The sequence below is a fragment of the Rhinatrema bivittatum genome, chromosome 15 (genome assembly GCF_901001135.1).
Source record: "Rhinatrema bivittatum chromosome 15, aRhiBiv1.1, whole genome shotgun sequence".
In the NCBI taxonomy this organism is placed as follows: domain Eukaryota; kingdom Metazoa; phylum Chordata; class Amphibia; order Gymnophiona; family Rhinatrematidae; genus Rhinatrema; species Rhinatrema bivittatum.
In genome coordinates, this window is record NC_042629.1 from 74,024,285 (window position 1) to 74,041,764 (window position 17,480).

Here is a 17,480-nt window from a genome sequence, read left to right on the forward strand (position 1 = left end):
ATGTTGGAGAGATACCCGTTCCAGAGAAGGTTTTCATGGGTGATGATTCAGATCAAATGAACCAAATCATGGTGAACTTGGACGATGTGGTAGGCCTGACTGACAAACTGAAGAGTAGTAAATCACCTGGACTGGATGGTATACACCTCAGGGTTCTGAAAGAACTAAAAAATGAAGTTTCAGACCTATTAGTAAAAATTTGTAACCTATCATTAAAATTATCCGATGTACCTGAAGATGGCCAATATAATCCCTATAGTTAAGAAGGGATCAAGGGAAACTATAAACCGGCAAGCCTGATTTCAGTGCCAGAAAAAATATTGGAAACAGTTATAAAGAATAAAATTACAAAACATTTAGATAGACCTGGTTTTGATGGGACATAGTCAACATGGATTTATCCAAGGGATGTCTTGTCTCACAAATCTATATTTTTTTTGAAGGGGTGAATAAACATGTGGACATGTGGATTTTCAGAAGGCGTTTGACAAAGTCCCACATGAGAGGCTTCTAAGAGAACTAAATGTCATGGGAAGGAGGTGATGTCCTTTTGTAGACTGAAAGCTGGTTAAAAGACAGGAAACAGTAGGATTAAATGATCAGTTTTCACAGTGGAAAAAAGTAAACAATGGAATGACTCAGGAATCTGTACTTGGACCGGTGCTTTTTAATATATTTATAAATGATCTGGAAAGGGGTACAATGAGTGCAGTGATCAAATTTGTGGATTACACAAAATTATGTAGGAGTAGTTAAATCTTAAGCAAATAGTGATGAATTGCAGGAGGACCTTGTGAGTGGAAGATTGGGCATCCAAATGGCAGATGAAATTTAACGTGGACAAGTGTAAAGTGATGCATGGGGAAAAATAACCCATGCTATAATTACACAATGTTAGGTTCTATCTTAGGAGTTACCACCCAGGAAAGAGATCTAGGCATCATAGTGGATAACACATTGAAATCATCGGCCCAGTGTGCTGTGGCGATCAAAAAAGCAAACAGAATGTTAGGAATTATTAGGAAGGGAATGGTGAATAAAATGGAAAATGTCATAATGCCTCTGTATCGCTCCAAGGTGAGACTGAACCTTGAATACTGTGTACAATTGGATTGGCCACTGTTGGAAAACAGGATACTGGGCTTGATGGACCCTTGGTCTAACCCAGTATGGCATATCTTATGTTCGGGTACCAAGCACCTAATGGCAATAAGATTAAGGGGGCCTCTGCTCACTGCATGAGAGGACCAGCGTCATCAAGAAATAAAGCAGATCATAGAAACTCAACAAGTAACAGACTTCGCTCCTACCATGTTTCTTAGCCATCTCTCCAAAGCATTCCTCCGAGACATCTATTTACGAGAAGTTAATTTATACGATAGGATAAGTTACAGTTTACTATATGTTAAGTTATTATATAATGATAAGTTAGTTTACGATATGTTAAGTTATAATTCATTTATTATTTATATGCCTTCATTGTTCTATGTAACGCTCCTAAGCGAATTTAATTGTTATAATGTAAACCGGTGTGATTTGTATTCTTACAAGAACTTCGGTATAGAAAAATCAAAACTAAATAAATAAACTTAAAATTCAAGAAGAATAAAGGCTTGTAAACAAATTGAGAAAGCAAATTTGCTTGCCTGCAACATGTTTTCCTCAGACAAAGAGATAAAAAATTGGACACAAATGGATAAGGTCATTCTGATGGTGCCTGGATGGAAAAGCTCTCAGCGCTTGGAAAACGAGGATTTTTCCATGCATATGGGGGCCTTCCCGAGCAGCCACGCGAGTCTGCTCAGTCTTTACACCAAGCTATTCTTCAACTTTAAGGGGAGGCTGGAGGGATAGTGTGGATGATTTATCCAGACAACACCTTTTACAGGAAAGCAACTTTAGGCTGAATTTTAGAAGCCCTGCATGCGCATAAATCGGGGAGATGCGTGCGTGGCTGAGCTGCACATACGCCGCGCAGATTTTCGCAGGCCCGCTGCGACGCACATTATTTCCCGGTAAGCGCATTGGAAGGGCCAGTAGGCGCTGTCCTGCTGAAGCGCACAACGGGATCCCACCGGACCGTGCAACCTGCTGCTGGCTCCAGAGAGCAGGTAAGTGGTAAAACAAAAAAAAAGATAGTTAAGCAGGATTTTAGGGGGCTGGGAGGGAACAGGGAACAAGGCCTATCGCGTCGCAGTGCACATCTACTGAAACGTCCCCCACTTACGCACGCGATTGGGCTCCCCCACACTCATACGTGCACCGATAGAAAATCGTGTGCTTGGGAACCGCACGCACATGGACACCTGCACATGGGTCTTAAAATTTACCTTTTTGCTTTCTCTGTGGACAAGTAGGATAATAATCCGCTACACACGTGGAGGACTCCCAAGTGGAGGGCTCAGTGTGATTACATTTATCTAAATGCCGTGAAAGTGTTATGCAACCCCCATTTATTGCTCATGATTGAACATGAGCGTTGAAGAGACTGATTAAATAAGCTTTTAAGAACTGCCTATCTGAAACTGCTGTTCTGCCAAGGACCATTTTCTACGAGCTGTCAAGGTACATATGGAAAACCAAGCAGATGCCTCGCAGAAATCTTCCACAGAAGTAGAAGGAAGATGCACCGAGAAGCTGCAGGAGCCCTAACCTGATGAGCTGACACTTTACTTCAAAGTTGTAGCTCTGATTGATTGTAGCAATTAGTGACGTAATCAGATAGTCAACCAACAACCCTTTGCTTGACAGGGTTGAAAAAGATGAAGAGCTGTCAAGAAGTTTCCCAAGACTAAATAGAATATAAAGCTCCGCTTCAGTCCAGCATTCGGACGTATGGAACGGCCCCTTGGTTTTGTCTCCACCAGCGCCACTAATACCCAAATTCAAAAAAGCATGCAATAAGCACAGGGCATTTCTGGAGGCAGACTGTTTGTTGAGAAATGAGAGATACCAGCTGTGATATACTTTGTTTTGGGACGTTTGAGGTGATTACTCATGGCCTTCAATTAGTTGGCAAGAATTGCCTTGGTCATGCAATAGATATTGTGATATCCACAACGTATATTGTGACATCTATAGTATATGCATTAGATTGAGAGTAATTCTATAAGTAAGGGGGGAAACGATGTTAAAGGTGTGCGAATAGAGCTGTTGATACTAACGGATCAGAAGGAAGCTTCATAAGCTGAGCAAGGGCTCCAAGGATGGTCTTTTTTGCCTCTCTGCACCAAAGGTTTGTGATATTATGGAAGCAGAGTGCTTCTCTGCCAAACAGCCTGATTTAGTTCCCTCATGGACCAAAAGCGCATCAACTCATGGTGCCAAGCACGAGGCGACACTTTTTATTTTAAGTTTAGGCGAGGGGCCCTCACAACCTTTGAGGGTCTCGCTTTGCTTCCTGAGGTAGAAAAATGAGGAGATTTCAGGAAATCCTTCAGGGTGAGACAAGAGCGCAGGCTACGCAACGTGGGCCTTTTGCACGATACACTTAACACCTCACATAGCTATCGCAACAGGATTGTAAGACATCTCTGCATCGCCCAGAGGATGTTTTTTTGAAGCCAGACAGACAATGTGACAAGAAGGGAGGCCAAGTCAAACTTTATTTTTGCAAAATATACAAAAAAAATCGAAAGAAACAAAAAAAGTAGGACACTTGCAAAAAAAAAAAATATATATATATATATAAAAATAAACTAAACTACGACATTAAACATAAGAGGATTTGAAAAAGAACATGAGCGGACGAAACAAGACTGGGGAGAGCTGTGGGAAGAGGCGTATGCTTTCTTTTTCTGAGCTCTAAGAGAGCTTTTCCGTCTTGGTGCTATCACTTATGTGGCTGATATTATCCTATTTGTCCATAAAGAAAAAAAAAACTTTTTGAAGAAGCAAATTAGCTCAGAATAAGCTTTTTTTTTTTTTTTTACATTTGTTTAAATCACCGACTCCAGTCTCCATGTTTGGCTGCGTTTTCCTCCTGCTAAACAACGCTCACAAGCCATGCTAACCTTTCACACTCAAACGTGGTTCATGCTTTCAGCAAAGGTGCGAATCCATGTAAGGGAAACTGATTCTCCACCACAAGCCAAGTAACAGAGCAGGGAATACACACAGTGAAGGTGGGGGGAGGGTCTTAGAAAGCCCCGGAGTTTCTGCGGGTTATGATACACTTTAAAGGACCAACAAAACAGCTGATGCAGAAGAGGAGGGTTCAAGACAGTCGCACAGCTAGAAATCAGGGGAAATGCAGACTACAAAAAGAGAAACCGAGAAAGCAGTCTAAGCCTAGAGAGCTCTCACAGAAAGTGATGGTGATCTCGCTTTATTTGAAGTGAAAAGTCGGAAGTAAGGGTCCATTCCCCTATCCCAGGAGCAGAGAACCAGGCACCAGGGAGCACAGGTGGGGCAGGAACGTAGGACTCGCGCGCCTTCATCCCTTTGCCGACCGAAGTGACACACTGCACACCCCTTCTCACAACAGCTGTGACGGCTGCATGCGCTCAATACTGCAAACAGCAATTACAAAACCAGATATCGAGAGACACGGGTTACGCAATCCGAATGACAGACAAGGGCGCTGAACACTTAGCGCCGTCACATATTACAATGCCGCCATCGTGGTCCAGGAGCAGCAGAAACAACAAGTCCATGAAGGAAGAACCCTGGATGGGATATGAAAAGGCAGAACCAGGGTTTAGCAACGGCGACCAGCGCCATGGGAGTTATAGCAGCAAACAAACGTGTCCCGGTAATACAGGACCTTGACCCGCCGCCATACCTTCGTCGTCGATCCATTTCAGAGTAATTGGCTGGTTTTGCTGTACGTTACACATTTCTCTGACTTCATCGCACAGTTCATCGTAATTCATTGCGGCATCCAGATACGTGATCAGGATGTCCCTGGAAGAAAAAAGAAGAAGAGATGAGAGAGAGATGTCACATGCACGGCACGCGGTTTAGTCTTTTGAACGTCCTTTTCCCCGAAGCCCACATGAAGTCGCCCCCACTGTTTGCTACAAATACACTGAGGATGCTTAGCAGAAGCTTGCTAGCCACTTTCTCTCACAGCCATGGACTATGCTTCACCTTGCTCTCCCCTTCTCACGCACACATGCAGAGAAACTTTAAAGGATAACCTGCAGAGGAAAGCAGCAGGCCAAGACCAAGTAATTCTGTGGCTTCCTAAGCGAAGTTCTAGGGACCCATAAGATTTATTTATTCGTTCAGATTTCTATTTATTTGTTCATATTTAAACACCGCCCTAGGCAGTAAATCCAGCAGAAACAAGTTAAGAAGATGAAGCCTGTGCAAACCCCTCCGAAGAGCCCAGCAAATGGTCACTGATGGGAGAATTGCCCCTGTTTAAAACTACAACTGCTCATTTGTGCAAGCCACATTGATTAAGTCTGTCAGTTTTCACATGGCTATGTGCTCTGTAATGGGAGCAGCAGAGCCAGTCTCCTAGAATAAACCTTTTCAAGACATGGGGCCACATAAGGTTAGCGGGATAATCTTAAATCAGGCGAACTTTGGAGGAATATTCAATAATGCAGCTGCACTGAATATAAGAGTTAATCACTTAACTTAGCTGGCTAACTCCTCCTCCCATGGAATGGCCCTAACTCATTAGCAACTGGAATTTAGCTAAATGTGCACCCAAATATTCATTTAGCTGGCTAACGTCTGAGTTAAGCGGCTAAAGGCTTCTGAATATGGACCTCTTCATTTCTAAGGGTTTTATCAGTCATGAACTGGGGTTAATAAGTATATTTATTTATTTATTTATTTATTTATTTAAAAACGTTTCTGTGCCGTCGCTAAGTTATACACCATCGCAACGGTTTACAAATAGGCACATAGACTAAGGTTAGTAAATCTAGGACATCGTACATTCTAACAGGTGCCAATAAAGTTCAGTTACAGTTTCATAAATAAAATCATTATTTGAGTAATGTTGGTATATGTACATGAAGTATGCCTCGGATCTGAGAACAAGAACCCAAGCATTGATTTCAAGTTTTATTGTGGCCTCTGATTGTCAATGTACAAAATTGCTTCACTATGCAAAAACTAACACGCATGTGCTTCCCCCTAACAGGACACCCCTGATTTCTATACAGCACGCCCTCAGATTTTTTATTTTTTAAACGGAGCGCATTTTTAGCTCTACGTTAGTGTTACTCATTAAATCCCACCGGGGCAGACTATAAAAACCAAAGTAGCAGTAATACAGCCCTAGGACACAGGCAACAGAAAGACTAGCAAATGTCTACAATTACACTAAATCAGAAGCAGTAATGCGGCCCTGTTTGAAATCTGAAACAAGATTTCTCAGGTGCCTTCTCCTTAGATAGGTAATGTTGACAGAGGTTAAGTACAGCCTTAACATGCTTAATCGATATAAACTGAAGTGTCACAGCAATTCCAATATAAATGCAATATTAGCAACACCACATCAATATAAAGCTAGGAACACTACGTAAAACGATGGAAAGGCGATTTTTAAAAGCAGGGGGCTGGAATTATAACAAGAGCACATTATGTTTTTTAAAACACTATAAATATATTAAATGTTAAATTTATTAGGACCAAAAAATAAAAATAAAATTCTAGAAGGGACGACACGAGGCCAAGAAGCAAGCTGACAGATACGATGAAGAACGTAGCAAATACTGCTCTGCTCACAGTCCCTAAAGCTGTATCCTATCTACACCTGAATTTCTCCAGCCAAAACTGTCTACTAAAAATGCACAACCCGGCTTATTTCTTCCCATCATCTGTCCACCACGCCCCAATACTATGACGCCACAAAGCACTGAAGGTGCTGAATAACAGGTATTTCTAAGTTTGTTTCATTAAAAGGAAGAGAACAATGGATGGAGAGGCCCGTAGGAATGCACTCCTAATTCCACAGATTCCTGCAGCGCCTTCAGGACTGGTTTCCTGCCTGGATAGGACAGGTTTTAAGTTTCACATCTACTTGTATTACAGCTTCTAAACTACCACAGAAATAAGCAATTACTCAGCAGTTAGCGCCCATGTTTAAGAGCATCAAAGGATTACACCAGAAATTGTTCAGAACAAATGATCTTCAAATTTGGTCAGCGACAGCCAAATTTCAGAAGCCATTCAGCATGCTTGACTATACACAAACGTAGCCCTCAGAAGCACAACCATTCAGACACGGCGCCACTCTGGTTGGTGCGTAAAGCCAACAGTGTGCTGGCAACTCAAAGAATTTACGCAGCATAAATCCATTTTAATGACAGTGCAAACAACCTGGCATAAGAACTAACTCCCTATTCTTCAGCCATGCAAATTATTAGGTCATGAGCAGAACAGGAATACATTCTTAAACACTGTTGCACAAGGGCTGAATAACTCACAAAGCCCATGGCATTTTTTTCTCTTTGCAGCTGCTGCCGAAGGCACAGTTAATGATTCAGCACCAGGCACCATCAATACATAAAATTGGAAAACCCCCCCCCCACACACACAGCCAAGATGGAGACCGAAATGCTGATCCATCCTCAAAAAGGATAAATTCTGCTAGATAAAAATGTTATTTTCAAGGCCGAGTCACTCACTTATTAGCGAAGATTTATACATCGATGCTCCCGGCACCTGTCTGGATGTGAGTTCCAGGTGCGGCCAGGCTGGGAAAGCCAACTGGGATCTTAAACAACTTTTTTTTTTTTACTTTTCTCCCAAGCACAGCACATTCAAGAGCAAGTAAAATGAACAAGAAATATTAGAAAAGTATGGTCATACTGTGGGGCCAGGGAAGATACGGAGCTGCTGCAGAAGGCAGCTCTCTGGTTATGTCTGGGCAGGACTCGCTGCCCGAGACCATCAGGGGTCCCTGGAGGCAATGTTTTGCAGTCAAATTTAGTGACTTCTATACTCTGGGGGGGATTACAGCTTCATGGAGGTGGCGAGAGCCTTTAAATCCGTGGGTTTTCCATCGCAGCGCTCATTCTAAGTGTAATGGGCCTAGACCGCACAGACTCTCGGGCCGATTCTGTAAAGTGCGTCTGGCCGCATGTTTTCGAGGTGCGTTTATTACCCCTTATACTGTAATGGGTTCAGCACCTCACAAACACGCGGCCAAACCCCCTGAAAACTAACAACGCTCATCACCTGCACATGCACGTTGATGAGCCTATTAGTCGTTCACCCGGGATTCAAAAAGTAAAATTATTTTCTGTACATCCTCCAACTTTAATATCCTAGCGATACTAAGTCAGCGGAACCAAAAATGTAAAAAATAAATGAAGTGCAGGCAGGTCCGGTCATGAGAACGGATGCTCAATTTTACCAGCGACTTATTTCCTGTCCGATCGCTGTCGACGAGGTTTGAAAACCGACGCTCCTAAAACTGAACGTGAGTTTCCTGAATTCACCGACAGCGGGTCACAGAACCACCTCTCCTGGGCCAAGCAGGCACCAGGGGCTCATAATCGTCCCTAGCGCCTCCTTTTAGTGCCACTCCTCATTTACATATGGGGTCACATGCGCCGGGAGAGCAGGCGCTCAACACGGAGCTCCCGTTCTCCTGCGATCGTCCCGGCTGTGACAGACCATCTCCACATCTACTCATGCAACCTCTCAGTAATCGTTCTAGGATCTGTCCCTTGAAGAAGCCCTATCCCTTAACAATGACTCGCACAGTCAGAGTTCAATCCCTAAGTTTTCCTGTTCTTTGCTGCCTTACCTCACACATTCAGCTGTGGCTGTAAGCAGGGATTAAGGAAGGCCTGGAAGACAACATTCTACTCTTCGAGGAGAAGTTTTCAATACAGCATTTCTCACAAAAGCATTGTGCTACAGTTTTTACAGCACAAGTTCGAAGAGCTCAGTAATCCTACTAACTCTGAGCCGAGATAAACTACACCAACTCCACGCCAGAGTTTCTAAGGCCCCAGTTAAAGCAAGGATTCCAGCCTTGCAGTATACATTAATGTTAATCAGTGATACCACACACACTAGGCTTAAATGTACATTTGTAGGATTTACAGAGCCAGCTTCCCATACCAACTTCCTATCACCAGTTCCCAAATGCTAGGCTTTTTACCAGCACTAAGTTCAGCCACAACAGTGTTACAAGTATCAGAACAAAACTCAGCCTGTTGTCACTCATGCAAACGGAAACAGTCCAGGACAACTTTCCCTAGGATGTGTGTGTGTGTAGCTTTCTCAGGCTTCCTACTGACAGGTAATCCTAATACCTTTCTGTAAAACTACTTTTCGTCAATAACTTAAACCCAATAAAGAGGAAAACAGAAAACCCCTTGCTTTTAACTTTGCTGCTCACTTAATTTAGGTTGTGTAAGAATCTGTAGGCACTAATCTTGGTCTCCATCGCTCCAGCTTTTCCCCGATTTGTACTGTGCAAACTGAGCCTTTTGAACTGCTTCAGGACCCACAGGTATTACAGTCCCCCAAATAAGTCACACTCTCTCTTTGAATAAGCTATGAAATGAACTTAAGAATGAAGAGAAGGTCCCCCTAGCTCCATTTTGCCTCCTCATCAGTCTCAGAAGCCATTGAGGCAATTGTTCCTCTTCTTGTGCTGACAGACACCAGGCTGCCTTGTTCAGGTCACCTGCCATCCTACTGTGGCACATACATGTGACTCCATTGAGAGTATGTGTCACAGTTGGCTGGCAGCCACCTTGCCCCCAAACAACCCCTCCCAAGGGGAATTTAAAGATTCACCCATTTTTTGAATGCAGGGACTAGAGGAACATCCGTTAACTCATGACACTGCCATAATACAGAGAATGGCAGTGCCCAGAAGAGGTGGAGCCAAGTAAACAGGCTTCACTGACGCTCAGCATAACTTCCTACTACTTGCTCCTTATCCTGCTGCACGACTAACAGACCACATGGAGAACAAGCCTTCAGGAGACCCAAGCTGAAGGAGACACAGGAAGAAGCCAAGTAACGAAAAGCGAGAAGGAGTAGCCAAAGCAGCAAGCAAAGGAAAGACAGCAGAAAGCTGACACCAGCAGAAGCAAAACAAATAATTCCATTCACTTGTGGAGACAATATTGTGAACCTCTTACTCAAACAGCGTCGCATAAGGAGGCATATTACACAAACCAGCTCACACATTGCTTGTCCAGCAGATGCAGCCTCTAACTTCATAGTCAGTTTAAAGAGAATAAGATCACAGCAGCCTGCTCAGACACTGAATACAGGATGTCTCTCATTTTCTGGCCCTTTCAAATGCCGTGCTAAAGCCATACGTGCATCCAGAACAGCTTTACACGCCTGTCTGGCCCAGCAGTTTCTCCCTGCTCCTTTGGACTTTCATCTCAATTGAAACTGACCTTGACTGAACTAAGCTGTCATAAGACTTCAATCGCAACCACACAGGGTTTTTTAACTCCACCTTTTATCCCCTTCCCATCTCGCTCAGCCACTGCAACAGTCCTCAGCCATAGCTCCCCCTGGAAGCCAGCACAGGTGCACCCCGAGTCTCGCCCTGGCCATTACTGTTACACAATAGCTGGGGGATTCCTCTCCTCTAAGAAGCAAGATTGCTGCAGCCTTCATAACCCCAGTGAGCCTGGACTCAGGAAATCAACTGGATCTCCCAATGCATTGCCACTAAGCTTTCAGCCCATTTGCTACTAAAGAATGGTCTTATCAACAGCAACGCTCTCATTAAATCCATACCCCTATTAAAAAGGCTGCTTTAATAGAACTTGAAATGTTGTGTAGCTCAGGAAGATAATGTACCATATGGCGCTAGTCCTCAACCTGCTCTTTTGAGTACTCCCAAGTCAATCTGGTTATTCACAATGAGATCCGATATTCAGCACCACTTAGCCAGAGAAGTTCTGACTTTTTTGGCTAAGTGGCAGCATCTGAATATCTGGGCATCTTCCGTGGCCACCACTTAGCTGGATAACTACTTATCTGGCTTAGTGGGCAGAATGGGGGTTTAACTGGGAGGATCTACTTAGTCAGTTAACTTAGACAGATAAATCTAAATATTGCTACTTATCAGGCTAACTAAAGTTTTCTGGGCATATTCAGCGGCACAGCTGCCCCACTAAATATCCCAGCTAAAAGTTTGCTGGATGTGTTTATCCAGCTATCGTTTGAACGCAGATCTCAATGAGTACATGAGAGAGATTTCCACACAATGGAAGCATCACATGCTAATCCCTCTCATGCGTATTCATTGTGGATAGCCAGAAAACCAGCGGGACTAGGGAATATACAAACAACTTGCCAAAGATTGTTCCTAAGATGCTCAAGAAGTGTTGCTAAGATCATCCATTTTAACCAAATGCAAGTGCCCAGGAACCTGGCACCACAGAGTGCAATATTTATTTATCATGTTTTGCATACCGTCATTCGGTTTCGCCATCAGAACGGTTTACAGAATCATGGAACAGGTTGTATAAACATCACAGCATCTTATCATGTATTGTAAGTTGATTACATATAATAGTTATTAATTGTAGGGCTCATTATATACAGTAAGATCTTATATAGCGCAAGGATATTACACATAGGCTTGAGTTAATAAGTGAGGGAGAGGGGAAGTTGTATAGGTAGGGTGAGATGATATATATTTGGATCTGTAACTGCAGGGGGTCTAATAATTCCAGGTGTTTTTCTGTGGATAATGGGGAGGATTGATCCTTTGGCTCTTAAAATCCAAGGGGCCTTGTTCGCAGCTTTTCCCTAACAAACAAGTCATTGGAAGAACTTCTATGATGGAACAGATACAGTAAATACACAATTCCAAAGTAAGAGGTCATAAATAAAGCTTCAAGTGCTCACAATAGCTCACTTTGAACCTATACACACAATGCTTTAATAGCTGTGATCAGTATCATGAAATCTTGTGCTCAATGAATTATGAACTCAACCCTTCTCCTTCTCCATGGAGACAGACTCACAACTCGCAGCTTCTTTGTTTAACTTCAGAAGTGTGTACTTAATAAACAATTTGTACTACAAATGTATTTTACAATGACCTAAACAGAGAGCAGTGTAACTATTCTGATTAAAGATTCGCACCACAATCCATTACATAATCAGAGCAGAAGTGATCCAAGAGACATCAGAATGGGCCTGGGATAACCACAATTCCTGAAGTTCAGTTTGACACAATGAGATCACAACCTTATTTTGTGACAGTTTGTTCAATTAAAATTGAGCATCTATACTGCTTCCATGCCTCAAAAAATGGATTGCATCCAGTTTAGTAGTTAGAGCAGCTTGTGTGTCCACAGACCTCACAATGTTCAGATGAGCACTCCAAAGAAAATTCAGGGTGCCATGTATATAGACACCTTGGCCCTATCACACTAAATTGCCTTGATAAAGGGTAAATACAACCCCTGCTGTACAGAATGTTCTAGTTTTGCACATCCCCATTTGGAATGCAGAGACTACGTCCCCCATGCAAAAAGTTGAGCTAAAGGGAGTTCTTAGTTTCTCAAAAACAAAAAAAAACCCCCAAAATTCCAAGTTGCCTGAGAGCTGGGAGAAAGGTAGCTCTCTGGCCTCACCACTGTGCCCGAAGAATCGGGAGAAAGTTTGTGAAGCTTTTTCTTTTTCCCACTGCTAAAGAGGAAAGGCTCTCTAGTTAGGAATCTGTCATCCACAGAAAGAGTTCAGTTTTGTGCTGTGATCTAAAAAAATTACCAGCATGCTGTTTTAAACTGTGAAAAACCAATGACAGATCTAGAAAACAGCACAGAACTGGAAGCTTCCGACTGAGTGAGTCCCTATGTGCATTTCATCTGCTCTAACTCAAGGGTAATACCCTTGAAAACTAAGTAGTACACAGTAAGGCTATAATTTAAAATAATGTAGTAATCAGCAGAGCACATCATAACCATGTCTCAAATTGTTTCCAAAATAAGAAAAAAAAGCAATTTTAAAACACTGGAAAAGGAAGCATCCTGCTGTTTTCATATATGGAAAATATTTTCATAAAATTGCTTCACTCTGACTTGCACATACTTTCCTTATCTTGGAAGCTGCAAGGGCTCATTTCTTTATGTAGAAGAATGCCAATTAGTTAGAAAAAAATCTACAAAAATACGTATTTTAGCCAAGTGTAGCTTTTAGAGCTCATAGGATACAAGTCTTGGAGCTGACCAAGTCATAGGCAAATCTGATTTCTTGACATTTTTTAAATAATTTTAGCTTGATGGCACAGCTATGCTCTCTCTCAGAAGATCCACACTTAGGATCTAGCAGGGTCTGGGACTCATATGCAGACATGATTACAAGGCCCTGAGGACACCAACTAAGAATTCAGCCTGGGAGGCCTTCCTTCCAGTTCTCAGTTTACACAGCATTCAGGCCGATACAGTACAGTGCGCTCCAGCGGAGCACACTGTTAACCCGCGTTTGGGCACGCGTTTTCGATGCGCTAGCTTTACCCCTTATTCAGTAAGGGGTAATAGCGCGTCGAAAACACGCGTCCAACCTCCCCCCCCCCCCCCCAAACTAATAGCGCCCGCAACATGCAAATGCATGTTGATGGTCCTATTAGTTATTCCCGCACGATTCAGTAAGTAAAATGTGCAGCCAAGCCGCATATTTTACTTTCAGAAATTAGCGCCTACCCAAAGGTAGGCGCTAATTTCTGCCGGCACTGGGAAAGTGCACAGAAAAGCAGTAAAAACTGTTTTTCTGTACACCCTCTGACTTAATATCATGGTGATATTAAGTTGGAGGTCCCAAAAGTAAAAAAATAATTAAAAATAAAAAAATAAAAAGTGTTAAATCGGCCCGCAGCTCAAAAACCGGATGCTCAATTTTGCTGGCGTCCGGTTTCCGAACCCGTGGCTGTCAGCAGGTTTGAGAAGAGACACCGGCAAAATTGAGCATCGACTGTCAAACTCGCTGACAGCTGCCACTCCTGTCAAAAAAGAGACGCTAGGGACACGCTAGTGACCCTAGCGCCTCTTTTTACCGCGGGCCCTCATTTAAATACTGAATTGCCCGCTCTCCCGCGACTTTTACTGAATCGGCATGAATCATGAGGAAGTGATGCTGAACGCAACACTTAAGCTTTAAAAAGAGCACCATGTCTCATTCTAAAGGTAAGTCATTCATGAGAGCAGGTTCCAGAACCTGCATGTTTTGTTTCAGGCTCCAAAGTTTGCAATATTTACACTGTATTTTCAAACATGTTTATGGCTACATTAGTGCCCAATTCCAGGCCAGTATATTACTACATAAAAATGAAATATATTTCTCATAATGTTAAACGCAAAAATACTCAATAAAACAGTAGTAAGAAGTATCATCATAGCTGCAAGTAAAACTGGCCACCTTACCCATTGAAATGAGTTTTCATTTTGATAAAGTCGATCTGCAGATTCATTTTGGATCCCATCCTGCTGGGCATTGTAAGAAAATACTTCACAGATTTAAGACTGTACCCAAAGGTATCCTCTGGTCAGTCTAGGCCAACATCGCAGCTCTTCTTTCTAGTACATACTTGCTCAGTCCACCTGCACATACAAAAAACATCAGCTCAGTTAAAAATGAAGAAATGATTCTACTTATAAAACTTTATGGAGCTGATCACGGCACATTTTAATTAAAGTTTGCAACTCGATGAAATACGGGAAACATGCCCATAAATGCCAGGAACAAAAGTGCGAAAACTTCTTTTTCAGAACGGTTAAGAAGAGAACAGCAATTCTTGCCTTGCAAGAGTCAGATTTTGCACTTTTAGAGCTGCAATTTGTCGTCAGATTTACTTTGCAGAGCTGGCGGGACCTTTCTGTACCGGGAGAACCTGCCTTCTTCCCCGGGAAATTCCCCCGAAGCCGCAATCTTTGGGTGCCGGACTGGTCCTGTGCTCCTTCTACCTGGACAATTGCTCCCGGGTGTCCCTCTCCTGCATGAAGGGGCGGCCTCTGAGTTATGCAGCGGGCTGCAGTTTGCCCCGATACTTTTCACCGAGTACTTGTAACTTCTATCATCATTGGTTTGTACATCACCTTGCGTGCACGGTAACAAGATCCTCCAGGCCACCTAAGCCTCCCTTGGCTCGGATCCCGCAAAGTCCCGGCCACCGATGTTGTTATTCTCCAACACATAGGCTGAGCAACGATAAAAAGAGAGAGCGCGCGAGAAGGCAGCCCGGTCAGTAAAATCCCGACGCTCAGAAAGTCCCAGGCGAAGTTTTCGCACGGAGCCGCAGGCTGAGCCCCCCTTGCGCATGAACGCGCCGAGTCCTACCTGCAGCGCGTGCGGGAGCCGGGGCTCGGCAGGGCAGAGGATGAAGAGGAGCCAGCTCCCGGCCCGGCCCCCGCAGGAATGCGGAAAAGCGGGCCGGGCATGCTCCGCAGCGCTATTAAAGGTCCTCCGCTTCCTCCTGCTCGGGCACAGCCGGGGCGCCCGCCTGCAAGGGGCGCTAGCGCCTCACCAGCACCAACCGGAAACGCTCGCAGCATGCCCGCGGGCGGGAAAGGGCGAGGGAGTGCGCGCCCCTCGGGCTAGAGCGCCGCAGGGAAGCGCGAGAGAGCGAGGCCTCCGCTGGCTAGAGCGCCCCGCCCCCTCGCTCATTGGCCAGCCTCCCCGTGACGCGCCGGGGAATCCGATGGCGTCAGGGCCGAGCGCGCTCAGCTGGAAGGAGAAAGAACCAATCACAGCCGGCCAAAAAAAAAAAAAAAGCCCACAGACGCTGCAACTTTATTGTCACCCTGTGAGAGACTGACAAGAGCAGAAGGCGGCTGGGCTTTATCCGCAGAAATTGTTCTTTTCTTGCCGGGAGCCGGGGTGGGCGGATCTCGGAGAAGGATTGCGGTCCTCAGCGTGGAAGGAGCAGAGCAGGAAGCCGGGCTCTCGAAAGCCTCTGAGCGTTCACTCGGGCCCCTTCTTGCACAGAACGCTCCTTAAAGCGCTCCCCTAGACTTTTTGTAAAAACAAACAAACAATTGGGCTCATATTGTTTTCACTTTTGGGAGGACAGAAAAAAAATGTCCAAATCTGGATGCATAAAATATCAGTGGTGGTGCTAAAGACAGGACTGATCTGAGCTAAGGAGCTTTGAGGGGAAGCAGGAGCCGACTCAACAGGTTTTCTGAAGGTGCAGATGCAGCAGGAAAAGCCCGCATCAGAATATTCGGGCTTTTCCGTACACGCAGCCCTCCCTTTCCCACTTTATAGGGGATCTGCCCTCCTAGTGAAGGTTTAAATTGGGTCTCCTTACCCTGAAGCCAGCCGTGTTTATCGCTGCGTCCTCGCACGCTTTACCAGTGTCTGCCCTTCCTTGTCACTGGACTTTATATATTGTGTGTTATAACTTTATATATATAGTGTGTTATAACTTTATATATTGTGTGTTATAAATGCAAGGGCTGCGAAGAGCTCAAAGTGCCCCTTCCCTTTGGCCTCTGTAGCCGTTGGCAACTATTCCACTGGCCAATGAATCTTGGCAGAGGAAACCTTTAGGCTCGGGAGTGGATACAGGACTCGGGGGAGGGGGGCACCTAGCAGTAGAAGTGATTTACCAGTCGTTAATCCAAAGAGCAAACATAGGAAGCCCAGAGTCAGCCGCTTGACCACCTTTCCGGTCAAACCTGATGGGTGACAACGAGGGCAAGCAAGTGGAAAATGAATGGAAACAAAGGCATTAGATACTGGAATGTAGACAGACTGCATTTTTTTTATTAGCTGGAACGAGGATGGCTATGCCTCATTCTGTGCCACAGAGTGGACCTGTCTAACATTAGCTGCATTTCTGTTCTCCATTTTATAATCACAAGCATGAGCCTTTTGCTTCCCGCATGCGTTCCCACTGTTGCTTTTCAGAGTGATGACAGAAACACAGAAATATGACAGCAGAAAAAGACCATGTGACCCATCTAGGCTGCCCATCCGTCTAGTTATTTAGCCTTACAATTCCCATCACTCCCCCAGAGATCCCCTGCATCTATGCTTTCTTGAATTCAGATATTTTTTTTGTCTCCACCACTTCCACTGGGAGGTTGATCCATGCAGCCCCCACCCTCTCTATAGAGAAACATTTCCTAAGATTACCCCTGAGTCTATCCCTATTTATTCTCATCCATGACCCCTTGTTCTAGAGCCTCCTTTCCATTGAAAAAGGCTCACCTCATGTGCACGGAAGCCTTGGAGATATTTTAATGTCTCTCTCATATCTCCCCTATCTTGCCTTTCCTCCAGGGTGTACAAGTTTAGAACTTTAAGTCTTTCCCCATATGCTTTAGACTGAAGACCACTGCCCATTTTAGTAGCTGCCTTCTGGACCAGCTCCATCCTGTTTATATCCTTTTGAAGGTGAAGGCTCCAGAATTGTACTCAGTAATCCAAGTGAGGTCTCACCAGGGACCTGTACAGGGGCAATATCTCCTCCCTTTTTCTGCTCACTATTCCTCTCCTCATGCAGCCAAGCAGCTTTCTAGTTTTTACTGTCACTTTATCCACCTGTTTAGCCACCTTAAGATCATCAGATA

At 44.2% G+C, this 17,480-nt stretch overlaps 1 protein-coding gene across 6 annotated transcripts in view; it reads right to left on the minus strand.

Moving 5' to 3' along the window:
- PRKCZ (protein kinase C zeta) overlaps positions 1-15,519 on the minus strand; it is a 141,426-nt gene extending 125,907 nt beyond the window's left edge. Inside the window, exons 1-3 of one of the 6 annotated variants that reach the window (XM_029577889.1) lie at positions 15,241-15,519; positions 14,328-14,504; positions 4,784-4,905 (exon numbers count right to left, since the gene is read on the minus strand). In XM_029577889.1, coding sequence (XP_029433749.1) covers positions 4,784-4,905; positions 14,328-14,398 — 193 coding nt within the window. In that variant the 5' untranslated portion in view covers positions 14,399-14,504; positions 15,241-15,519. Of the gene's footprint in view, positions 1-4,783; positions 4,906-14,327; positions 14,505-14,702 lie in introns of those variants that run through there. The other 5 variants (XM_029577887.1, XM_029577888.1, XM_029577886.1 and 2 more) reach the window with 5 other exon arrangements.
- Positions 15,520-17,480: the final 1,961 nt, after the last annotated feature.